Genomic DNA, 26,554 nt, shown 5'->3' with positions numbered 1-26,554 from the left:
GTGTGCCCGTTTTGAACCTTCTCTTCGAAGTTCTGGCCGTGGATTCGGTAATCGAAATTATGAATGAACCGCTGCATGCACCACATGTGCCTCCAAAGAGAGCTTCACTCGCGCACAAAGAGTGGCCGAGCCAGGAAGAGCCAGTCTCGAGTGAAATGCCAGGCAAAGCAAAGCCAAACAAAGTCACGGCGAAGACGATCCGCTTTTCTTTACCTGGAGAAACTCACTCAAACACGAAAGCAAAGAACTCGGAGCGAGAGTCTTTTCTTTGAGCCGTTTGTGTTTGCGGCTCATTTCTTTGGCTTTCTTTGCTCGGCTCGCTTTGTGGCTTTCTTTTGCGCTCGGTGCTCGTCAGCAGCTCACAACGCTAGCCATTGTCAAGGCGATCGCACGCAAACGGAGCGAGCTCACCTAAAAAAGCAGCCAAAGCAGCCCAGGCAGCGAAGAAAACTCCTCCGAGAGTAACTTATATAACGACTGATTAGCCCGACGTTTACTTTAGTTATTCGGTCAACTCTCGACGGTCAAGTTCGCAGCGATCGCAACTCGACTTGCCGATCAAAAAATAAAATATTAAATTTAAACCTAAAATCAACAATCCAAAACTAAGATTTCAATTCAACCGAATAGAACCGCGCGCCAGCCAGGAAGTACGTATCCGTATCCAGACTCTTGGCGATTTTGACAAGGAATATCCAACCGAGTCAAGTGCAATCGTCAAAGCCCTAACCAATGTGCAATGTGTGTAATCAGCAAACAGTGATCATTTACATACATAAATAAAACTCATCTCGAAAGTGAAGCGTGACTCAGCATCGATAGCCGAGAGCCAAGAAGAAAATAAAACAATACGAATTCCCATTCCGAATCTGAATCTGAAAGGAAAGGATACTTTTCGGTCACTTCTGACATTCACGACGCCGAAGAGTCACAACAGTTACAGTTGCAGTTGCAAGTTGTTCTTGCCAAGTGAGTGTTTATTAACTTTTACCACACAGGCGCTAAAGCCTGCACCCTCTCATCTCATATAATACAAAATATGCAATGACAAGTCAGAAATCCGTAATAGTGATCCGCAAGAATTTGTTCTTTTTGTTGACTTATGGTGTGGGAACAACCTTGAGTCTGTTGAGTACAGGATTTTTTAAAGGGGCTTAGAACATAAGTTTAAGCACCTTTTTTATTTAAAAATTTTTCCAATTTTCGAAACTAAAATTAAAATATCCTTTTTTTGTCTGTGACATCTATAAGAACCTCTCATAATAAATGAAAAGCTTAAAAAATATATCACTAAAGGATTAGGAACATAAACTATTTCAAACTTGGATTCCCCCAATTAAAAATAATGCAGGCAGAGTACCATTCTTAAGGTGCTCATAACATTTGCATTAATTGGCAAAAGATTCATTAAGTCGCTGTCATGTGGTGTCTTTTATAGTTCATCCGTAAGCCCTATAATTAAAAGCGAACACAAGTCGCGCAATTAAAATAATTAAGCCTCCGATGTGGTGTGAAATCCACAATGCAACCTGTCAGAACCCGCAGCCGACTGAGGGCAGGGCTGAGGGCTTTTTCTCAAAAGAAATAATAGAACTGGATTGCCACTCTGATTGGTGGTGATGATGATCAGGAGAGCAACAAACAAAGCCAAAGCCTCAGACCACCGGCTGAAATGATCCATTGAATGTCAGCTACTGTCTTGGCCAGCCAGAACAGGCAGTACCTGTACCTTCGCGGATCTGGGCATGGACTTGGTATTTAAATTTGCCCGCAATAATTGCCCTGGCCATGACTGAGCTTTGTGGGTAGGGTGATAGCTGGTTGGGAGTTGGCTAGGAGTTGGCATCATCATGATGACATGACAGTTACAACACAGCCTGCCTGCCTGGCAGCTATTCATTTACGCAGCCTGCCAGTCGCCGTTGATTAGACGAAGCGTGCGCTTTAATTGCCGCCAAATGGGCAAAAAACGAAAGATAAAGGAAAATCTCCAACACGCTTGGCTACCAGGGTACCTGGCTAGCTGGCTACCCGAGTACTGGCCGTGCCTGGCTAAAGGCCTTCGGCTTTGCAATTTGTCATGTGCATTTAATATTTGCCTTGACTTTGGCTTCCGTGCCGTGGAAAACAATTTGCGTTTGTTTGTCCAGCTTGTTTGTTGCAGTTAGCGTTGATTAGCCTTAGAAGAAGCCCCTGCTCCGGCTTTGGATCTTCAGCAAAAAGTTCTCCCATTGCAATTACGGCCAAGTAAAATCAAATGCCACAACACTAACAGCAGCAGCTGTGCCTTTGAGCGAAGAAACTCTGCATTTGACCACACCCCTCACTCGGTTTTAAGGGGGCCCGGTGTCAGCAAAGCAATTTCAAATGTCTGGCCAAGAAACTTTATGGGGACCCACCGCATTTGGGCGTACTCATTCTGCTGTGAAATTGATAGATTTAATTTGACATTCGTCGCAAGACAAGACAAGAACAAGTCCGCGTTTGCATTTGATTTCTACCTTCTTCGATACGCTTTTTTCCTTCCATTAGCCGCTCGGACATCAGCGTTTTGTAATTTACTTTTGCGGCTGACAGTGGTCATCAATGGCTAATCAAGTTGTCGTCAAAGAAATCGCGAAATCGCGAAATGGATTCTATGTAGCGAGCCAGAGAGAGAAAGATCATTGCGATGATTGTCAAGCAGAAACCGCTTCCGTTTCAGTTTATCAAGGAAAATTGATTGATGGACCGCTGCTAGAATTGTCAATTGCCGTGGCGGCTCGATCTCCCCTCGATTAGAGTCTCTCAAGATTGAGATTGAGCCACGCCAACCCTCCGGGCCATCAAGCTGAGGTACGTTCTGAGATTCCCCCGAAAAGAGCCTCATTTGGGTTAGCAGTTTTGGGCTATGTTGGTTTATACTCTGTGCCAAATTTCCATTTTTGTTTATTTGCGATTGTCAACTTTTGGGTCAGTTGATACAACGGTCGAACGCTTAGCTTTGCCTAGCCGGCTGTGCTGTTTGGTCAGGCAATTAGCAATTTTTATCCAACAATGTTGTCGGCTGATGGGAAGTAGCGTATAACTGTTTAGATTTCTGTTTTAAATTATTTAGCATTTTGTTTTTGGGGTTTATTTAGCATTTCTTGGTTTTTTCGGCACCTTTTTGGGGCTAATGTCGGCTGATCTTAAATTGGCTTTACGATAATTTATTCACAAGCAGCAAGAAATTGGGTTGAGAAATTATCGAAGGAAATTGGCTGATGATATCATTTGACCAGCAAACGGCCAACTTTCTACACGTCGGATTTCCCTCCCTGGCTTAAGATCATCTATCTAGAGATGGATTAGTACAGTTTATCCCACGTCTTAACGTAGTTATAGTTATGTCCATGCCGACGCTTTTTTAATCATGTGAATTATACACATAAAGTATACGCCCTGTTTGTCGGCCGGGTTCGATCGCCTGGCGATCGTTGGCATCTATCGCTCGGATGGCTAATAACATGGATGGTCCCCCAATTTAAGGCTGTCCGTCAAAGCACAACACGAGGAGATTCGAGCCTGTTTCTCACTTGATTGGCTAACTTCGCTTTCATTGCCAAATGTCTGGGCGATGGGAAGAAATCCAGCCAGCGAGGCAGCCAGCCATCCACCCAGGCAGCAGGCCAGCTATCTAGCCATCCATTCATCCGGCTGACATGCAGTTTGGCTAATTTGTTCAGAAGTGCTGCCCGAAATGATTTGCGATTGTGTGAAAGTATTTTGTTGCCGTTTGCTGCGGTAATATTTTAATTGAAATTTAATTGAAAAGTAAAAAGTTTTCGCCTGCTGCATGCAAGATTCAAGATGCAAGATGCGGCATCCAGCCATCGACAATTGGCATTGGCAAGAGCTGGGGGCTAAGATATCTGAGCCAAGTTCAAGACAGAGACATCGGACATTGACAATTGAGAGGAGTTTCACTTTTCGCACAAAACGTGGCTGCACTCGAAATATCAATGAACTCTGAGCCACCCCATGAAGACAATGGCAGGAGTTGCCAATGCCATCACAATCGCCATCGCCCCAGGCACCCCATCCAAAATCCCAGGCTCAAAATCTAAAAGGAAAAAATGACACCAAACTTTTGTCAGGCAGAAGCAGCAGTCGAAAAATTACCAAGAAAATAATCGCCGAAGAATTTGACTTTCGCTTGTTTGGCTTCCTTGGCCATAAATAAAAACATCCGATCCCTCAACCCCCGCCCACATCCCTCCTCTTTTCCCCACCTCCAAGGATTTGTGATTGTCGCCGATTAAATGCGCGAAAACGAAGCAGACGAGGAAAAAATGCTTTGGGTGCAACTCCAGCCCAACTGGCACGACCAAATGGCAATCGCCATTGCAATGCCAATGCCAATGCCAATGCCGATGCCGAAGCCAACGCCAAGGCGTTTGAGTTTGCTTAAACTTTGACATTTGGCAGCTGGCTTGCCGATGGATATGTGGATGCTAGGCTCATACATATTTGTCTGCCAGCCGCGATGATAATGCCAAAAAGGAAAAGCGCCAATTGGCATGGCTGGGAAGAAAAGTAAAAGCATTTGGCAGGATGCATTCAAGAGAATGCAAGGCCGGGCTAAAATTACCACAAATAAGGCAATAATCATTCAATAAAATCTTTTGAATAGCATAATTTAAATCATTTTCTATTAACATTCAATTTGAGCATTAATCCTACGAAATAAATTACATTTTAATTAGGAATTACCATTCCTCAGAAAGCAAATAAGCTTTTTTAGGAAACTCGATTTCAATATCTTAAGATAACCATTTCCCTGCCCATTCTGGCTGTAAAATTTAGATCCTAAATACTCAATAACCAATCTTATGCCAAGGTCACTTCAAGACGGGTAGCCCCTCTTTAGAGATAACCTCTGACTCATGCTGGGGAGGACTTCCCTTCATTTTTTAGTGCACTGCGGAGTTTCTCCCGTCTGAGTCGGAGTTTCGCTTTCAAGCCTTTAAGACTTTGTCGCTGCTTCATTCAGCGAAGCCAAACAAAATTTAATGACAATAATCCAATAAACGTTAAAAGCGCAAGCCGAAGAGCCAGAAAAGCCTGAGGATCGTGACAAAAATCTTCGCTGGGTGCACAAAAGAAAGCGCCGCGGACCTCCCGACCCCGCACCTAAGACCTAAGACCCCTTCTTGGCCATGGAGTCAGTGGATGGCAACGAATGCTGTTAACATTTTGACACCGACTGCGTTTCGGTTCAAAAATATATATAGGTGGAAAGAAGTCACAAAATTGAGAGGAAAAAAATTACATTAATAGCTTGCATTTTCCGACTTAGTTGGTCTTTATTTTTGTCGGATTTTTCTAGCATCTAGAGAAGTCGGCGGCGGGTGGCCGTGCAACGTGCCTAGCATTTCGGGAATTTCTATTGTACTAGCCATGCATGGCTGTCGGCCGGCCTGCCACTTGGCCGCCTTTTATGAGCCAACAAACCACGAGTTCTCCGGCCACAGCTTTTCAACAGCTTCTACACCCATTCAATGGCATTTTTATTATTATTTCGTTGGTTTTTTTGGTTGACCTCAATAGAAAGTGTTACAGTTCAATGTCTGAGGCTTCCGCCTGCTTCTTTTGTTACCTTCCTTCCTCTCCCCCAACCCGAAAGCGGAAATCTCCGGTGGCTGACGTCAGAGGAGGATCGGAGCTGGCGGCTGGCAACCTGATATAGATCGAAAGTAAGAGTCAACTGTCTTGCAGAAATCTTCAAGTTGATTAGAATGCCCGGCACTCCATCATCAAGACAATTTGCATTTTAAAACTGCCAAAAGAAAGTGGCCAAAAAAAAAGTGGCCAACTGAGGGAAAACTAGAGGAGCATCGGAGTCGAGCGCGTGCATTGCATAGTTAATTTAAGATTGTGCAAATGTTTTCGAGTTGCTTTCTGGCTTACTGACTTGGCCGGGCTCTGGGTAGTCAGAATAAAGAAGAGATCCAATGCCAAAGAGAAACTTGGCGAATTTCAATGTTCATTGGCTGCTGCAAATGTGTTAAAAGTTTCAGTTGTTAGCCGGCAGTGCCAGTTGAGTTATTTGGCTTTTGGCCATATTTAATTTCGTTATTTATAAGCAAATTTGTGCAGCACCCTCTCCACTTTGGTGGATCCCCTGCCACCTCCAACGATAGAAACAAAAACAAAAACCAAAAACCGCGATCGTCGACTAGGTCAACTTTCGCTAGCATGGAATGCGAAATGCAGCAGCAACAACTGCATCTAAAGCTGCAACACCGGCAACAACGACAACCACTGCCACAACAACGACATTGTCAGCCAATAATAAAGCAAGAAGCCGAAGCTAAAGGAGAAGAGACCAGAGCTTCGAATTCAGCTAAAAAATATATAAAAAGAAGTGCTCTGAGTGACTGCGAATGCTGGGACTTTGACTTCAGCCTCAACTTCAACTCTAGGCTGGCTAATAATACTTACTTACCAAGATCTTTGCCAGCCTTGGTTTGCTTTGCCTGTTTTTATATACACATAAAGCGATATATATATACTTTTTTTTGGCCTGGCCACGACGACTTTCTTGGCAGTTGCTTCTTGGCTTCGCTTCCTTCTTCTTCGTTTAAATAGTTGCAAATAAATTGTGTGGGTAGCGGTGGAAACTGGCAACAGCAAGTAAATTACTTCAATGTCACCTGCTAACGATTCAAACTCCAGATAAGCGCTCCACGTCAAGACGGATACATCTGTGCGCCGCATGCCCCATCCATCTGTATCTGAATCTTCTCGATCTCTCTGCCCCTAGCCTCCCCCCCTTCCATGTTGAATCCTCCCCGTCACCCTAAGTTTTCTCTTATAATGAAATTATCGCTGCATCTCATTGTTTGCATTGCCGCCATCGCTGCTGTTGTGTCTCGTCTCGGTGGTAAAAATTATTTATTTAGTTCTCGTTTTCACATTAAACGTTGTCACACTAAACTCAATTGCCGCACATGCAGATGCAGATGCAGATACTCAGATGTATATCGGGTTGATAACACGCTAGAGCCTTACTATAAGTGGGTTTGTGGCCCAGAGCCGGGCCCAGAGCCCATTGTTGTTGCTAGAAGGCAAATATTTAACTAATTTGCATTTGTTTGTCTTACAGATCGCACACACACCATCTGCCGTACCAGTTCTAAGACCGATTCCAGATTCGAGAGGATTGTCGATTACACCGAAGCGGGAAGACACGAGAGCAAACAGTTAAGGTATGTGCCACATCAAATATGGGAAGAGGTTATGTCAAGTTCAAAGTGTAGCGGCACAAAGTCGACCAGAAACCTAGCAAAACAATGACAATTCCCTTAAAACTGAGTCTCAAAGGATCATGGCTAATGGAATTTCCAGGCAACCAACGGAACACATTGACACATTTCAGAATGACTTACCCAAATACCCAAATGCAATTTCAGTTAATTATGTAAATTATGCATATATGCATTCCCCAGAACATGGGGAACACGATGTGGTCTTCTCAGGAAATTGAAATTGCCCCTCAAAAGTGTTTGGTGAAATTATAACAATTTTTTTTTGTAGCATAGTGGCCAACTAGCGGAAGTTAACAGGTATTTTTACAGCGGAAAATATTTTAATATTCCTCGGAATTAAGTGAGAAGATAAACCAAAGTCGTAAAAAACAAACTAGGAAATTTAGTCTGGGGAATGTTTGAATATTTAAAGGAGAAACCCAGCTGCATGTCTTTGGTGGTACTGGGGATTGGCCATAAACATATATTCGCTTCCTTGGGGTGTACATGACGGCCTTAAAGAGATTCGAATACTTTTCAGAGAAGCATAGGAAGTGTTCTGATTTAGTGTGTTGGCATTGCTTAAAATATCCCGCAGTTACCCTGGGTCATAATCTAATCAAGATTAAGTGGCAATTAATGTGAGGTATATGTTTTATTACTCTTAGGGCGAATCGCAGGCAGGAAGTCAGTTTCAGTGCAGTTGCTGCATATTGAGTTACAGTTGCTGTGGCAGTAGCAGTGGCAGTGGCAACCGTGCATTCCAGTGCATATCATCGACCCAGTTTCGTTGGCTCTCCGCTAACTAGGCTGATGTTTGGCTAAATAGCAAATAATTTGGCGTGGGCTGAATCTGTGCCTCTTCCAGAGCCCCACCGTGCCCCATGGCAGTCTTCAAAGATGGAATACGTGTGTGTTGTATCTTTCACCTGACTGACGTGCAGACACTGCATAAATTAGCTGTCTATATAAAGCATTAAGATCTGGTCCAAGAATCAGGCAAGGCATAATTGTGCAATGAATATTGTTAGCCAAGAACAGAGGGAGCCCAAAGACTCGATTCTGTCGTGGCATTGCAGCTTTGGCTGTTGCTGTTGCAGTTGCAGTTTGCAGTTTCAGTTGCATGCAGTTAGGCTCGAGCCGTTGGTCTGTTCTACTTTTGAGATACTTTCTTGGCAGCGTTTTCGCGTTGCCTATCGGCAGATACAATTCCATGGCCACGAATAAACTGCACGCAGAGGACGGAAGGAGCCCGGCCAGTGTCTTTAATATTTATTGCGTTTTAAAGACGCATCGGGAATGGAAGCGAGCCACAAATGGCAACTGTGTTTGCCCATAAATCTCCCGAGTGCAAATTATATAATGTGACTCGTTCTATATATAAGCATGGCTCTTTATTTACCCGTATATATTGGCCAATTGGGCTACTGACTCTCTTTTTGGCGGTTATTTATGGGTCCATAGTCTTTTGTTTTTATCGCGCAAAGGAAGGATTTCTCTTCCTTTGGCAAATGGCTAATGGGGGAATGGGGAACAGCAAACAGCAAACACCTGAACCGGAAGTCCAACTGCTGAGATGCTGAGATATTGATTCTGATTGCCGGCAGCGGAGAGGCATCAGCGGCCATCGAATGTGTGTAATGATGGCTAATAAATCAAACAGCGAATTACCAGGAATTTTCCAGCAGACAGTGTCGGCAGCGTTTGTCTGCCAGATTCTTTGGCGTTTTCAGGCTTTGGTTTTTGCTGTCTTCCTGTCTTGGCCAATTCCACTGGATGCCAACAAATTAGCGCAGCGTCGGCATTGGCCAAATCATAAGGCAAGTCGGTAGCCGCAGTAGCAGCAGTCATTCACTCGGTCAGTCTATCAATCAGTCAATCCATTCGGTGAGCAAACAAAGCCCATTCCAGCTCCAGCTCCAGCTCCAACTCCATCTCGAAGTCGAACTCCCCCTCCTGGAATTTCTTGCTCCCCAAACTTAAATCGTTTGCTTCTGTTTGCTTAGGCCAGTGTTTGAGCAACAAACTTGTTTGTTTCCCCGATGTTTGTTTGTTTGTTGCCTTAGCTGCCGTAAGCCGCTTTTAACCCCTTGAGTGCCACATATTTAAGTGCCTGCCATTCATCCTTTGGTCCGCCTGTACCTGTTGTGCACACACTGGCTTGTTGACAAATGGCTGAATGGAAAGGAATTTTAATCTCAACAGATGGAATGGAAAAGCAATTGAAAAGTATGATTTTTAGTTGCTAGGCTAGGGAAGAGGGCTAAAAGAAGTCTCCCCACTGAAACATTTCATGTTAGCTACAAGCTATGCCATAAAAATATGATATAAAAGCGAAATGGCTTGCAGAAGGCGAACTCCCCATCTAAAGTATTAACCGGAACTGCTTCTCTTGAGTCATCAATTCTGGTATCTTTAATGGGTTAATTGAATTTGTCCCCAGTTTCGTTGCGCATTTAAATTGCACATTCTGTGTGCATCTTTGCGCCGAATCGCCGACCAGCCTGCCACTCGCAAATGGGTTAATGGCACATTCTAATCGGCCCAGGCACACACGGCGATATGGAGAGCTGGAGCTGGAGAGATGGAGGGAGATGGCCAAGATCTTTGGCCAGTATTCGGGCTAAGAAATTTAGATGGCAGCCGTTTTCCACCAGCCAGACTGGCAACAATGTGAACGCAAATTGGCTTAAATGCAAAAAGCGTCGACAATTAGCTGCGCAGTCGGTGGCAAGGTGGCGTGGTGGTTCACTGGCTCAGTGGTTCGGTAGCTATGTAGTGGGTGGTGGTGGTGGTGGTGGTGGTGGTGGCGGTTGCCTGGCATATGCAGTTTACAGTTAGTTTGCGCCATGTTGACAGTTACGTGCGCCGACAGCTTCCACCTGCCAAGTGAACAAATGTTGCATAAATTAGCCAGCAAAACTAGAGCGGCCAATTCACATTGTTGTTGGAACTGTGACTATGGATGTGGATGATGATGTTGCCATCATTCACAGCCTTTTGTACTTGCGTAATGCATTTTCACGCAATTTATAACCGTTTTCCTCAAACTGGGTCAGCGGTGGAAATGTTAGAAACAGCCACCAGATAGCAGCTAGCAGGTGGCCCCCACAAAGAGAAGCTCGCTCAAGAATTCTTGCAATTTGCATTTGATTGAGTCGTAAATTTGCAACGCACACAGAACCACACACACACACAACATGCAACATACAACAAACAACAATTTGGGGTGCCGGGGCATAGTGGGTTGATGGTGGCATTTGTGGGTGGGGTTTTTGGTCCAGGCAGAACAGTTAGCTGGGCATAAATCATCCGGCTGTGGGAGGCGGCCCGACCGCCGACCGACCTGATTTCCAAGTCCAGTTTTCCACATCTCCGCCACTCTGGTCTGGTCCCGATGATGATGATGATGCGACTTTGGCGTGCGCTTTTCAATTTGTTTAGATTTTTTTACGACCGTTGTGGGGCTGTTGTTTTTCCTCTTTTCATAGCCGTTTCCTTTTTCGGGCTCAGCTTTTTGGCTTTGTCGGGATTTATGTTTGGCTGTCAGCGGTTTTCGGGTTGCCCGGCTTTTTATGAATTTTAACTTTTACTCGAACGACCGCCGAGAATTTCCCAAAGAGAAATGCAAGCAAAACACGTGCCGGCAACTATTTCCAACTATTAGGTTTTCAAAACTATGCTCTTTTGGTTCTTGGTTTGGTTTTTTTTTTTCTTTTTTGCCTCTACAACAGTTTACATTTAATTTACGTCTGGCCGGCTTTCTTTCACTGCCGAGCTTCTTTGAGCCAGTTTGCTAGAATTTCTAATAGCCGGCCGAGCGAGCAACTAGCATTCATTATTGTTTGCCATTAAACGCTTTTTTATTGACTCGAATTAGCGCTCAAGTAGAATTTGATGCCATCGGACAATGGGCCGGACAGTGAGCGGTGAGAGGTGAGCGATGAGCGGTGGAAGTGGCATTTGTCAACAAAGAATGGCCAAGTCGAGATCGAGAATGTAGGCTGCTAGAAAGCGAAAAGTGCCTGGCCGCACGTCCCAGAGAACTCTCTATTCTCCAGTCCCTTCATAAAGTTCTGCTTGTCACGTAGTTCAAATAAAATGTGTTTTTACGAGGCGATTAGTTCCCGTTCCCCTGCAACCTTCCCTCAACTCGCCACCTGTACAAGTGTATATATGGGGCCTAAAGCATATCAACGGCCGACAAAAAGTGAAAAGAATGTCAAGTGTTAATTGCCTGGCTTATGACCATAAAGTGTCTTCAGCATGTCTGACAGCATCTCCTATGATGAAGATTAAGTTGTAACTGGAGATGTTTGTCTTTTCTTTATGGATTTCTAAGAGCCAGGTTTATGGCGCTTCTCTGCAAGGAAGTGTTTAATAAATTATTACAGAATTATGAGAACCGAAAAGGTCAAGGACACTTTGACTATTCGAAGCCTAAGTGGATGCTATCCAGTCATCAAAATCTGCATTCTTGGACCGGAGTAATGGTCTCTGCAGTAGCGAACATCTCGTCCAAGTCAACTGTCCTTCTTTGGCCTTATCATGGGGCATTTATCGAGCAGCAGAAATAAGTGACTTTGGCAGCGAACTTGTTCTGTATCTGTAGCCGAGTTCTTTAAACATTTTTGTGATAGTTGTGCGAGCATTCTGAATGACATTATCTATAAACTAAACAACGCAATTTGCATTGCTAAATGGCCGGGGATATGGCCAGGGAAACACGCCCCGCATGGGGCGGCCGCAACATAACTGAAATTCTTTTGCATGTCATGAGCATTTGTGCGGGACTCCGTTACTCTGAATGTTAGATGTTAGATGGAGTTTCTGTTTTGTGGTGCGCTCTGCTGTTTTGTGCTGTTCTTGTAGCCACGGCCATGTATTTATGCGCTCTAAACATTGTTAGTTATGCAACAGCAGCAGCAACCAGTCCTCCACTTATGCAGCATGACAACAGCCACAAAGAAGACAACCACGACAACATCAGCTAGCCGAGGCAACACAACTACGGCCACAACAACGACGACAATCATTGGCGGGCATCGATGATGGCAAGGCCTACATTTCAATGTCAGGCTGCTGCCAACTGCCCAGCGCTACCAATCAAGTTGTTAACTATGCAAAAGTAGTAAATTGCGAAACGGACAAAGCATCACCGCACCACTGCACCACTCGACAACAATTGTTATGAACTGAACTTTAAATAACAATCAGCCAAGTGCCGTTAAATGAATGCGACATTGTTCAGCCGTGCAACTTTAACACCAAACTCTAAGCCCCCAGCTCCCAGCTCCGAGCTCCGAGCTGAGCAATATTAATTTGCAGCCGCAAGTTAAGGCTAAAATATTTGCATAATAAACGCCAACGCCTTGGCCCCCAAAAGCCTGAAAGGTATCTCCAAAGATTTCCTTCTGGAAGAGGTCTTTCTTATATCTCTGGTTACCGCTGCCCATCGGCCAAAGCGCATTCTCATCGTCATTCTTATTCTTGGGTTCAGTCTCAGCCTGGATCTCATTCTCATTTTCATTGCTGGCCATAAGTTAGGTGGTTTTTTGGGTTGCTTAGGCGTTTGCCGGTTACTGAGAGGTGCTGAGCAACTGCAGTCGCTCACCTCGTACATTTCCGAAAAGTAATGGCCCGGCCAACAGTGATAATTTATCACTGGCCAGCAGCCGGACATGCGCTAAACTTCAACGGTACTTGCAACACAATGCCGATGCCGGTCTCCGGTCTACGGGCTGGAGTCCAGTCTTTGGTCTGAATCGAAGAAAGAGCTTTGGCTTTGGCCTTAGACTCGTTTCGCCATTGTGCTGCGAAGTGCACAGTGCGCACCGGTCTCAATTTGTGCTCTCGGCCAGCACAATCAAATTGATATTTGCTGCTATATTTAGTTTATGATAATGCCGCCGCCAAGACCGGGCTGTTGCAGTGCTAATACGCTGCTTCCTCCTTGCGAGCACTCATTTTTCAGCCGCCGCGCTCCACAAAAGCCATATTTATTATGCATGCTCAGCCGAAGCGCAGGTTGGCCAGGTTATACGGCTGAGCCCCGAGTCAGGTTACTCAGCAGTAACTCCTTGTGGCTTTGTCTTCCTTGGCCTCCATTGAGAAAGTGTTTTTTTTTGGTTGGCTCCATTTTTACAGCCGTAAAGTCAATTAGCATTTGGCATTTAGTTGGCATAAATTCAAATCGAACGTATCGAAATATTATTCTTTTTGTGGCTACCCAAAGGCTATAGTTTTCCAACTCCCAGACAACTGCCTGGGAACCCGCATACGAAACTAGAGAAATTTTCATTTTAAATTCAGCCTCTTTTCTGTTCTGACCTCTTCGGAAGATCCAGGCCCCCGAACGCGATCAAATGGAAATGAATCTAAGCGTTTTCAATTAAATTTTCATCGACAAATGAGTTCATCTGTGAGCTGGAGAAGATCTTTTGTTTTCACTAAGCGTAGAACCATTAGCGAATTGTAATGGAAACTCGGCAGGCCGCAATCATACGCGCAACATATGCTTAGTTCGTGGCTTGAGTCTTTTGTTTATGGGAGAAAAATTAGCGAGGAAGATTGGAGATGGGAGCGTAGTCAATGAATACGAGGAAGCTCGGTCTCACCTAATAACTAACGAAATTGTATCTCTCTTACTTTGTATCGCTGCTGACTGCCCCGCTCCTCCCAGCTTCGTCGGATTGGAATCCGATTGGAAGCACCGAGTCGTTTACATGATTGATAGATGGATGGAAAACCGCTTCCAGCCAGGCTGCGGCGGCTTGTTAACGTTCAATTAGTGAAATTGATAGACATATCTAACCTCAGAGGGAAAACATCAGCCGAAACAGTGAATCAAAATTCAGGAAAACACAGAAAACAAAGGCCCAGCCAGAACGTTTGGCTAGCCACAAATTACACCAGAAGTTAATTAAAATGTAGCTGCCTTTTTTTTCGGAGACTCTTCGGTTACGCTCACATGGAAATTCTAAGTGGCGGGAAGGTTGAAACCACAGAACGTTTTGGATTCCGCATCTAAAATGTTGAAGGTTGGATCTTGAATGTTGAACGTTGGCCTAACCACATGCCACACGCACGCACATTTACCGTTCATCTTTCTTTTCGGCCATTCTACCCCGGCTTCTGTCCACTTTGGTCAATGGCTCATTACATTTGTGGGTTAGCAGGTGAAACTGAACCGAATCGAAAAACAGGGGAACGGAGTAAGAAAGCCAAGTTAAGGGAAAAAGGAAGGGCCCGAGAAAAACGGCGTATCTGAAGAGCCAGAAGATAAGAATGAAGCTGAAACAAAAGGCCCGAAAAATCCGTGCCCGACCCGATGCCTTAGGTCGCTCTGTGGCTTATTAAAAGCGCGTTGCGTTTGCTGTCGAGGTCTATAATTAGCATAAATTCATTCATACCACTAATTGCAAGTGGAAGTGAGCGTTCCGTAATGAGTTCGCCTTCTCTTTCTCCAGCTCTGAATTTCTTTGGCGTTCAATCGACCAGAAGAATGGTGGTGCTGCACAGACAGAAATCTTCTGATCGGCCGGAGAACCATGGGGTGGGGGCCAGGGGTTGGCCACACATTGTTTTTAGTGCAGTATCTTAAAGCATGTTATTAACATTAACGGTTCTTTCTCTCCTCTTGTTTGGCTTTCATAATTTATGTGTGAGCCAGCTGGGGCAGTTGCAGCTGCTTGGCACTGCAGGTTGTAGGTGTGGGCGTTGCACTTGTTTTGCATGCAACCCGCCTGTGCCCCCACCCTAACCTGTGGCCTCTTCCTTGCGGCTCATAATTAATTATGTAACTAACGAAACATTAAACAAGTGCCCAGCATAAAGCTTTTAAGACAAAACAAAGCAAAACCGAAAAAAAAACTGAAGCTTCAGAGAATCCATGACTGCATCGAGCGCAAAAATCTTTTCTCACGCAGCCGCTTATTAACCGCTAAATCCTCTTCGTTGTCTCCCCGGCAAAATAATGAGCCACACTTTAGATTATCTCACAGGTGGCTCAGCTCGGCTTAGTTCAGTTCAGTGCGAATCGCGAGTCTCGAATCGACTCTCGAGACTGGCTTTTCTTTTCCTTGGCTTTTTATTGCCGGGTAGTGAAATTTTTTACGCTCTTGTCAGGGATCGACAGCCGAATCGCATTAAATGCTTACCTTCTCGAAAATGTGTGTTTTTGTTGCCATTGTTTCGTTTTTTATGAATGAGAGATAAAGCCGAAATTCACTTTCACGCCGAATCTTGTAGCGGGAAACCACGGAAAGCCAGTTATTCGCAAACAAACAAAAATATAATGTAGTGGTGTAGATCTTAGATTCGTCAGCTATAACGTGTTAATTGTTTGACACGTTTTGATGTCAGATTACATAATTGGATTAGCAACTTGTTATGACAGAAGCGAGAAGCGAACGAAACTTGGCTCTGAAAAGTCAATGACTCTTTAAGGAGTAATTTGTTTCGAATAATAAATTATAACATTTTTCTAAAAACTTTACGATTTGTTTATTCCGGAGAATGATTAAAAAAATGCCAAGTACATTGCCTTTATGGACTTGGTAATATTATTTCTTTTTGGACATTGCCCTCTACATTATTATGAAGATTTATTAAATTTTCTATGTTATAAGAAATAGGGTTCAAGTTTCTTTCCAACATTATTAATTATCACACCTGGCTTGAGGAATGTACTTTGAGCATCTGGAACATTGCATTCCCTGCACTTATTCGGTGAAAACTAGGCCCATGGGGCTTCTTGGGTCTCCGGGGTCTCCCAGGTTTTCCCCCAGCATGATGCCACCCACTCCCCGGCACGTCCAGATACCCGACTCTCTCTCATCACTCCTAAACATTTCCCAGGCGGCGGCGTTTTTCACACATAAAACTTCTTCGCCCCAGTGAGGCCTGGCCTGAACAATGTTTTTGTTCTGATTGTGGCTGCAACTGTTTCTGTTGTTGTTATTTTGTGTCTGCCGCTGCTGCTGATGCTAGTGCTGTATGCACAATAGAAAAATCCGAGATCGCTGTAAGCGCAGCTGTAGCTTTAATTAAACGCTGAAACACACAGCGAACAAGTCAGGCAATTAAAGCTCGAACATAGCCAGACGAGAGACGAAAACCGAGAGAAAATACCATCGAATGCCGAGCGAAGAAACAAAGTTCCGTTCTGTTCCATTCCTGGAAGTGCAAAGCCCCCGCAGAGACTCCCTACCTAACACCAAACTAATAAAATGCACACCAGGAATTACATAAATTACGCGTAATGCGAAATTAGCTGCCTAATTAACATTTAGCCATCTCCTCGGGAGATTCTCCCAAGACCACACTTACCGACACCACCATATGCCACGTATGTAACCATTTTATTTCAATTGCAGACAAAATGTTTCTACGCCGCTGCACCTTTCTGCTGCTGCTCTGCCTAATTGCGAGTGACGCCGCCAGCGCCGCACGCAAAACAAAACGTCCTGTCAAGCCGGTCAAGCAGACCGTTCCGCGCAACAATGTGACGCCCTCGCCGCTGGCCGCCGCATCAGCCGGTAGCAGTGGCATTAGCTCCACGCCTGCCAGCACCACCACCACGGACGGCAACGTCAGCGACCATGTGGCGGCGGAGGCAGCCACCATCGGAGCGGGCGCCGTGGAGCTGCCCAAGCCGCTGGCCACGCCCATCGAGGCACAACCAGAGGCCAAGACGGACAAGGCCCCAGCCATCCTCCAGGAGGAGGAATGCGATCCAGATATGATTGGCTTCGAGATCATTACCGGGTGAGTTACCAACAACGGTTGTTGCGAGATACGCAATTGATATGGTACTGAAGATAGGTTTATGCAGATAGCCTTTGGTATGTTCTTTCTGATGCTTCTATCTGAAGTCTTGAGGCTTTTAAGATTCTTCAGGTCTTGAAAGAAAATAAAGCAAAGTTGGTTTTAGCATATATTTTGTTTATTTTAGCAACGGTTACTATTATTATAATCTTCTTACTATTAGATTACTTTAAACTCAAATTGAACAATCTTGTAATATTAAACTAAAGACTTCCCTTGTTAAAAATTTCATAACTAATTAAACTTCCATAGTGGCCCACAGCATGTTCAAAAACCTCATAAAAAACAATGAAAAGTTTCACTCATCTTGACTTACGCAATAGCCAGCATTATAGAAACTTGATTACATTTTATAGCCGCTTGTTATTTTCACTTTTGCTTTTCTTCTAAAATTTGAATTTCCGAAAGACACAACAATGGGCCGGCTAGGGTTCATACATTTTTAATGAAATGCAACTGACATTTTGGCCAATTAACATTTCCATAAGAAGAGCAGAGCCGAGTGGAGAAAAACAAAGAAGAGATAACGGTGAAGTGGCAGCAGCAAGTGGGAACCCAGAAATGGAGTCACCAGCACCAGCAGTACCACCACCAAAACCACCACAGCACCACCACAGTGGAACGCTGCTAACTAGCATATGCAAATGTTTAGTGGCCGTAGGAGTGACAGTCTTTGGTTAAAACGTGACTAATCCCAAGACTCGTTTCCGATGTCATCGCCCGCCGCAAGTTCGTTGCCTGAGTCTTTTGTTTGGTTTTCCGTTTCGCTAGAAAATATTTATAATAAAGACTTATGGCCCCAGAATGTCTATGCCGGGCTGGCACACTTTCGTTTTCATCGGCTCATCGATTCAAAGAAATCCATTAGCCGTTTGCCGGACAGAAATCATAAATCATTAGGGAGCCTAAGCAGAGCTATCGCCACCAGATCTGATTTATAAATCATATTTTATCTCTGATCACTTTCAGCTACGTGCTATCGGCCCCCTCGAAAATGCTGGACACCCTGCCCGGGACCCTGATGCTAACCGACTGCCTGGAGGCCTGCCAGAGCAACGAGTCCTGCAGCGCCGTCAACTACGAAACCGGCTTGTGTGTGCTGTTCAAGACGACCGCCGATAAATTGCCAGGTGAGTTAGAAAGTGTGAGAATCTGAAACGGCGACTGTGACTTCTGCTGCGGCTGTGGCTGCGACGACAGCGCTTGATTTTCTTTTTGTGCCAAAGAAAGCTCAATAATTCAGGCGACTCGCTTAGCTCAGTCGTTCATTCATTCATTTGCTCAATTACTGAGTTCTAGTTCATGCAGGTTGGCAAGAGTTGAAGCCAATGCTGCCGTGGCCAACGGGCATAAATCACCCGCGTGTCCCACAGAGGCCACAAAAAAACACAACAACATAAAAAAATGAAAAAAGAAAAATAAATAAAAAAAACGTAAACACGCCTTTTGCTTTTACGCATGATTTGGCTGGCTGGCCGAGCGCCAGCGGTCTAGGCCCGGCAAACTAGATTTTGCCTATTCTGCAAACTGGCTTTTGGCATTGGAGCTGCCAGGCAGTAACGCATAATTTCTGCCTTCTGCAGCCTTCCCAGTCGAATCTCGAATGTCGATGCAGTTGTCGCTGCTGCGGTTGCTGGCGATTTAGCTGCAGTTCCAGCTTTTTTTCGCAACCGCAGCTGGTGCTGCGTTTCTCGACGCCTGTTACTTTGCAGTGAAGGGGCGTGTGCGTAAAACGCACAAAACGCATAAAATCCTCAATTCACGCATCGCGTACGCACAGCACCGTTGCGTTTTCCCGCTTTTCCTGGTTTTCCTGTTGCCTGTCCTAATGTCCACTTTTTTATGCACTTTCAGGTTCACTTTCGCGCTCCCAGTTTCCGGTTTTCACCATCTACGCACAGAAATCGTGTTTGGGCGTCCGTCCTTGCTCCAAGGCCTGGTGCATTGATCGCGTTCAAGGTTACCGCCTGCCGGACCACGTCAAATCTAGTCAGACAGTTCTGTCGCGGCGCGACTGCCTGGAACTCTGCCTGGGCGAGACCGAATTCACATGCCGGTGAGTGTGCCAAGGTGTTAAGTAATGGTTAAAAAAAAGAGTTACAGCCCCAAATGGGAATGCTGGTAGCCAATGATGCCAAGCTAGTTTCATGGGCAGCAGTATTCTTGAGAACTTTGTTCAAAGGATAGGATAGTAGTTAGTTAAGAATAAGTACTAGTTCCGAAATGACTTGCTAGGTTTCTAAAAAAAAACAAATATCTTAATCCTATTCTAATCTTTTATTATCTTGAGCGGCTTAACTTGCTCTTATTACTATCCATGGTCTCATATAAACTGACAACTCTATCTTAATGTATCCTGTATTTCGCTTGCTTTCTTCCACTTTCTACAACACTCGCTTTCCGCACTTCACTCTTCCGTCTTCTACCGCTCAAAATTTTTACCGCGCCCAGATCGGCCAACTACTATCGCCACTCGGGTCTGTGCGAATTGTCCGACATGGACCGTATCACTCTATCCGCCGGAGGAAGCGTGGAGCCCTACGATGGAGCCGACTATCTGGAGAACAACTGCGCCGAGGAGCCCAGCAAACTGTGTGAGTTCAAGCGCATTTCCGGTAAGATCCTAAAGACAGTGGATTCGGTGTACCAGGACATCAACACCATCGACGAGTGCCGCGATCTCTGCCTTAACTCCCCATACAGGTATGTTATTTCCAGGGATTCCTGTCCCTCTTTTTTCGAATAGTTCCCTGATTCAATTATCCTGATTAGATGCCACTCATACGACTATAATGACACCGGAGACATGGTCTGCCGTCTGTCGCATCACAGCCGCGCCACCCTCACCGATGTGATGGATCCCTACCTGGATGTCCCCGAAGCAGCCACCTACGAACTGTCTGCCTGCTACAATGTCTCCATCGAATGCCGATCCGGCGAAATGATTACCAAGATCCGTACCTCAAAACTCTTCGACGGCAAGGTCTACGCCAAGGGAGCTCCCAAATCCTGTGCTGTGAACGTGAACAACTCTCTGGAATTCGACTTCCGCATGGGCTACAACGATTTAGAGTGCAACGTTCGCCAGAGCGCCTACGGCAGGTACATGAACGACATTGTGATCCAGCACCACGACATGATTGTCACCTCTTCCGATCTGGGCCTGGCTGTGTCCTGTCAATACGACTTGACCAACAAGACAGTGCTCAACGACGTTGATTTGGGAGTGACAGGCGAAATTGAGTCTTCGCTGAGCGAGGAGATCACCATTGACTCGCCCAATGTGATAATGAAGATCACCTCGCGGGATGGCAGCGACATGAAGCGCATTGCCGAGGTCGGTGATCCGCTGGCCCTGCGCTTCGAAATCGTGGAACCGAACAGCCCGTACGAGATCTTTGTTAGGGAACTGGTGGCTATGGACGGATCCGACAGTGCTGAGATAACGCTGATCGATGCTAATGGCTGCCCCACCGATCAATACATCATGGGCACAATCCAGAAGATGGCGCACAACCGCAAGGTGCTGCTCTCCCAGTTCGACGCCTTCAAGTTCCCCTCCAGTGAAGTGGTCCAGTTCCGTGCCCTCGTGACGCCCTGCATCCCGCGTTGTGAGCCAGTCATTTGCGACAGCGAAGATGGCGCCAGGGGAGAGCTCAAGTCCCTGGTCTCTTATGGCCGCAAGAAGCGTTCGGTGGTGAATGGAACTGATGGTGGTAAGTCCTCCCCCTTAATTCATTCTCAAACTTAAAAATAACGAATCTCCTTTCCTTCCTTCTCCACCTAATCTCCCCCAGCCGAGTTCATGGTCAGCACACGCCAGCGACGGGATGTGGCCCCTGTGGATGATAACATACTGCTCATGCAGTCCATACAAATCACAGACAAGTTCGGCTTCCAGTCGGAGGATGGCACTAGCACCACTGGCAACAGCGACAGCGGATCCGGTCCCCACGAGAAGGCCTATGCGGGCGTTGCCCAGGACAAGCTCACTTGCCTTAATGGCTATGGTAAGTTTCCTATTCTTTGACTTTGACTTTGACTTTAGCTCTGACTACGACTGCTGAGACTCTGTGAAAATGCCCAATCAAGCGCGAATCAAAGGTAGCTTGATTTGCATAGACAAGCGCAGGAGCAGCAGGACGACATCGTGTGCTGTGGGTATCGTGAGATGCTCAGCTTGTTCTTGGCTCGCTAATTTTGATAATGAATCAATTTTTCATCATTGCATGGCCTTAAATTAGGCTCTCTATTCTATTCGGTTGCCAGCTGCCGTCGAGAACGTGTTCTGTGTGACTGCTGCATTAAACAAGTTATGATGCTGGCTCACGACCAGGTCACTGGTTCATCTGCAGCTGGGCAGCAGGATTCTGCACGCCTTATTTTCGTGCGGCGCGAAAAAGTATCTGCACAGTTGGCCGTCCAGTGGCTCTCGGGCCACTTGGCTTATGGCCAACTCTGCAACTCTGCAACTGGCCATCTCCCATGTGTCATTCCTTTGTGGAGCAATTGCCATGCCGCGTCTGAGGCGAATCCAGCGTTGAAGCGTTAAATTGACAGCTCGTTAGACAGCAGCGAGCATTAGTTTCAGTTCCAGCCTTAAATCCCGGCTCAGAAGACCACCACAGCCATGTCCAGCCATCGGCACAACGTACATTTTTGTGGTAATTACGCGCTGCATTTCAAGGCAGATCACAACATTGCCTGCAATTAGAGCAGCGGTTTCTACTTGTGCTTAAGCTCATTTGCCACACACATTGTGTGGCAAGCGGGGCGACCAGGTGATCTGGTTGTAAGCAGGTGAGCTTTGATGCGTGTGCATCCGAGCTACCACCTTGCAGCTCTCAACTTTGAAGCGAAGCTTAGCTGTGGCATGCAGAACAGCAATTTAACGCCATCTGGCGGCGAGTTGACTCAACACCCTGTAATTTGTCAAAGTTTATGAGCATTTTACATTCTTCGTCGATATTTATTTATAAATGAATCTGCTCCATTATTCCAATCATTTTAATGGCCACTTTACGGCATTTCTGGCCCATCAGCAGCGAGCTTTAATTTCTGATATTACTTTGAAAAGAATCACTAGGAAGTTTTCTTCTTAAATGCAGATCAATCATTTCGCTTTCAAGAATTTTTCCATTACTCACTAGTGGTTCTCGACGTCTGCTACCAAATTAGAGATAATTTTCAATTCTCTTTCTTTACTTAAGAACAGCGAAAAAAACTGCATTCCACGAAGAAATGAATAGGCTACAATTTATTAATTAGAACGTAGCTCTGTCTACATTATCTCTGTGGTGTTATTAATGTTTATTAACCCATTTCCTATCGACTGCTGCAACATTTGTAGTTGCAGCTTTATAAAGTAGTTGGATTGATTTTTTTTATTGAAATTAATTATTTCTTCAGACTATGTACCAGTTAACAGGTTTTTAAGTTCTGCAGTAAAGTTTAAATGCCAGTTTTTATTGCTTAAGTAATTTTGAATCAATACTCATTAAGAAGTTTATGGGCCATCTTCGTTCTGTTGTTCTTGAAAAAAGAATAATGAGCTTTAAAGAAATTTATTTTATTCTTTTAGAATTTTATATTCCTAGTCTTTAATTCACATCACTTTCGCTGAGTAGTTTTACTTTTTCCTTCATCCCGTTAGCTTTTCCCAGGGCCTTCGAGCCGTTTTCCTTACTCATTGTTCTGAGTCGGTTTTCATCAAATTATTTACCATTTTGTGGGCGCCCCAGTTGGGTCACTCCCACTCCTCCAACTCGCTGGCCCCACCGACCGTTTACGGTAATTGTTATAATTTTGTATATTTTCGTTGTTTCCCCTTTTGTTACTGTTATTGTAATGGTTTGTTCTGGTGGCTCAGCTTTTGTTGGTTTGGGCCAGAGACTCGGATACATAAATAAAAGTCTCAAGTGCGTGCACTTTGTTATTGAAACTCATTCAAGTCATGACCAGGGCACAAGATGATGATGATAATGATGATGGCGATGACGACGTTGCTGCTCCTTCTGTTGTGGCTGGTTTGTTTGTTGATTTGTATTTTTTTGGCTTACTCGGTTCAGCTTACTTTTTATGGTCATTTGATGTGCGGCAACAGCAACAACAGTAACATTGTTACGAAGTAATCTCTGATAGTCATCTGGCATGTCGTCGTCGTAGTTGTTTCTGTTGCTGTTGCAGTTGAAGTTGCAATTGTTGTTGCTGTTGCCGGTGATGCTCTTAAATTCTGATTTCGTGAACTGGACACAGACAACAGCAACAGCAATAGCAACACAAGCAACAACGCATGCGAGCTGCACTCGACTTTGACTTTGACTTCAACTTTGGCGGCACTTTCACCCGATTTCTACCGGCATTGGCATTTCGAATTTCCTCCACTGGCCGCCGCTGCTGCTGCTGCTGCCTCGGTCGCTGCCGGTCTGGGCTTATTTATGTGGCATGTTGCACTTTTAAGAACCCAACGCGGAGCAACGAGGAACGGCTGCAACATGCGATGTCTAGGGTAAAGAAAGTGAGTCCGTGCCGAAATATGCAACTCATGCATTAAATTGTCGCTGTTTTATTTCTCATTGTTTTTGTTTATCTTCAACTTGTTGCTGTCAAAGTTGGTCACTTGGTCGGTCGTTCGCTGGACGTTGGGACGTTGCCTCGTTTACGACTGCCTTGGAGCTATTTCTTTCCTCCGTGCTCTTTCCACCGCACCAGTTCGTTTCAGTTCACTCCGAAGTGGGTCAAGTGGCGCCCACTTTTGTTTTCTTTGATAACTAAACCGATCTGAGGTCACTTCTAGCTCTACTTATTCTGTTGCCACTGCCGCTTCCTTGTTCTCCGCTGATTGAAGCGGAGATCTTATCTGCCTCCGGATTCGTTTGCTTTCGTTGGCTCCAGTCCACCAACCAGTTTCCATTGAATCTCTTCGAACTAGATCGGCTTCTCGAGATAATCCCCTTGATTTATGGCGATAAGAGGCCGACTTCCCTTTTCAAATGGTTCAAGTACATTTCTCTCAGGGGGAGAAAACACCAGCTTAGGCTAGAAACGATCTCGTTCAACCTGTTCTAAGCCCTAGAAAGTTAAAATTTCAGTTTCTTATATGGAAGTTTTATTTGCGTATACTAACCAGAATTATCTTGTGCTCTTCCAGGACTTATCATGGCTGGAGGACTGTTCCTGCTGGCCCAGCTGAGTATCTTTGGCATCTGGAAAACAGTGCAGCGCCGCACCCGCAAGGAGCGTTACCTGTACCAGCACGAGCCCACGCCCACCATCACCTATGGAGCGCCCACCATGCTGTACGGCCCCCCGCCGCCATCCTCCGCAGCCTCCTCGTCGGGAGCGTCATACGGCGGCAGCGCCAAGGACACCCTGAGCAAGCTCTACGACAGCGGAATCAATGGACGCTACGGACAGCAGTTCTAGGGAGGAGACCTGGGTGGCTCACGCACCTTGCTGGGAACACTTAGCTGGGAATAAACGCAATATGCCTCGAAAGCTTCAAAAGATTCGATGAGACTTGAATAGAAAATATTCGCCTAGCAGCGACACATGCAAATCATTGGAAAACCTAGATTAATTCAAGCCTAGACTAAGCCTTAAATTAACTTTACACTTAATGTTTTGAAAGAATTAGTTGCGACCTTTTTTTTAACGATACGATGAATAATGCGCGCTTTTAAATGGCTTGGAAATCCAGTGGTTTCCAACATTTTAAATCGGCACATTGCCAAGAAAAATTGAAAAGTTTTCCTGTCCAAATTCGAATTAGATTAAAGCTACAGGTTTCTCCAATCTCTATAGCAAAGGTTAGGCTAATTGTATGTTTAGTAAGAAATCTGATTCATGTCCTTATGTCTAAGTCTAGACTCGAGCGAACTGCATTTATAACTATTACACTATTTATTAATACCTATTGAGCTGCTGACATTTTCCCCACAAAGTTTGCCAAATAATTTTGTATCAAAATGTTTTGCGCCAGGCTTTTGTGCAAGGCGGCATTTCTAAATTCACTGAGGCCTCTACCCACACCCCAACTACTACTTTAACTATTTATTTTCTAATTTTACTTCAGAATATTTATTAACCGAAACGAAAGGCGGTGCTAATTTTTAAGAGCTTCGACTTGTCCCCCTTGAACAGAGGGGGTCTCAAGTGTCAGACACTTAGTTTAATCGCGAGGAAAAGGAGATGAAACATTTAATAAAATAAAGAATCTTTATAAACGAATTGTACTGATTAAGTAATGCAATAAACCTTATGTCTAAAGAAACATATCTTAAAAATAAATGTCTAAAAATAAATAAAGTTTAATCTTTTATTGGGTTAACAAGGAGATAGAAAGGGGTTACCCAGCTAAGATTTTCTTAATGAAGGGATTTAGGTGCCCCAAACACTAAATTAATTAACTTACACCCAATGTTTAATCATTAATTTAATTTGCCATGGCCAAGACCTTTTCCAATTAACATTTGAGCGATGAAACCAAGGCAACCATTTAGCTAAATTGATGTTTGTCAAAGCAAAAGACACCCAAAGAAATTATGATAATTTCACGGCACTTTGAGCAGCGCCTGCATGTGGCATGTGCCCAGATACAGTTGAGGCATATGAGCAGGTATCTCGGGTGCCCGCAGTTGCTCCGTTGCCTCCGTAGTCGGAGGCCGTCCGACAAAAGTGTTAATCAAAATATGAGGCGGCATAGCAACGAGCTTAACCAGCCGTGTTACGATCTCTTTAACGCTTCAGCTACGCACGCCATTACCGACATTCTCGATTCCTATTGTAAGCCGCATCTAAAATTCTGAGCCACCGAAGACCTCGATTAATCACAATCACGATGAAATTGAAATGTGTGAAAAGTCGACCAACAACCGAGACGTGTACGAAATGAAGATGTCTTTCAACTGTCCCCTCTGCTAGGCCCCTCTCTGACCAATAGGCCTCCTTCGTTCAGGTTTCTGCCGCGAATTGCCGCTGCCACTAAAACGGTGTGAGTTACGCATGTGCGTCGTGCCTCATGTTGAATAAAACGCCCCTATTAAGCAACAGATAATTGAAAAACACTTGTCAAGCCGAATAGCAAATGCTCTGGAATACTTGTAAATTTAAAAAATATTTTTCATCAGAGTTTTGATGCAGAATGGTGTTAAATCAATCCAGAAATCGTTTAAGGTACTCCGCTTGAGAATCGGATGAGAATTGGGGAAGATATAGCCATCACCGTGGACCCTATAGGGGAAAACCCCATTTTCAAGGGATCCCCTCACGAAAAATGGACAAAAAATCTGAAAAAAATTTTGTCTCTGGATTTTGATGCAGAATGGTGGAGAATCGATCCACAAATCGTTTAAGCTACTCCGATTAAGAATCGGATGAGAATTGGGGAAGATATAGCCATCACCGTGGACCCTATAGGGGAAAATCCCATTTTCAAGGGATCCCCTCACGAAAAA

General features: G+C 44.9%; 1 protein-coding gene across 1 annotated transcript; it reads left to right on the top strand.

Annotated features, from left to right (window-relative positions):
• Positions 1–356: 356 nt before the first annotated feature.
• On the top strand, positions 357–25,306 carry nyo (nyobe). The gene is made up of 9 exons (XM_017237359.2): positions 357–969; positions 7,130–7,232; positions 16,649–17,039; positions 18,069–18,229; positions 18,954–19,155; positions 19,551–19,802; positions 19,872–20,815; positions 20,897–21,109; positions 24,250–25,306. Exons 3-9 carry the CDS (start codon positions 16,654–16,656, stop codon positions 24,522–24,524), a joined length of 2,433 nt encoding a protein of 810 aa, XP_017092848.2. The 5' UTR covers positions 357–969; positions 7,130–7,232; positions 16,649–16,653; the 3' UTR covers positions 24,525–25,306.
• Positions 25,307–26,554: the final 1,248 nt, after the last annotated feature.

Source organism: Drosophila bipectinata, chromosome 3R (genome assembly GCF_030179905.1).
Source record: "Drosophila bipectinata strain 14024-0381.07 chromosome 3R, DbipHiC1v2, whole genome shotgun sequence".
NCBI classification, from domain to species: domain Eukaryota; kingdom Metazoa; phylum Arthropoda; class Insecta; order Diptera; family Drosophilidae; genus Drosophila; species Drosophila bipectinata.
Note: the sequence above shows the minus strand (reverse complement) of the source record. Positions and strands in the feature narration are given on the sequence as shown.

What these genes read in the sequence shown, in the direction of transcription:
- nyo (XM_017237359.2), top strand. Translation starts at nt 16,654, where the DNA reads ATGTTTCTACGCCGCTGCACCTTTCTGCTGCTGCTCTGCCTAATTGCG. An exon ending in GACCGCCGATAAATTGCCAG is followed by an intron (nt 18,230 to 18,953) that starts GTGAGTTAGAAA and finishes ATGCACTTTCAG; the next exon opens with GTTCACTTTCGCGCTCCCAG. An exon ending in CACTTGCCTTAATGGCTATG is followed by an intron (nt 21,110 to 24,249) that starts GTAAGTTTCCTA and finishes GTGCTCTTCCAG; the next exon opens with GACTTATCATGGCTGGAGGA.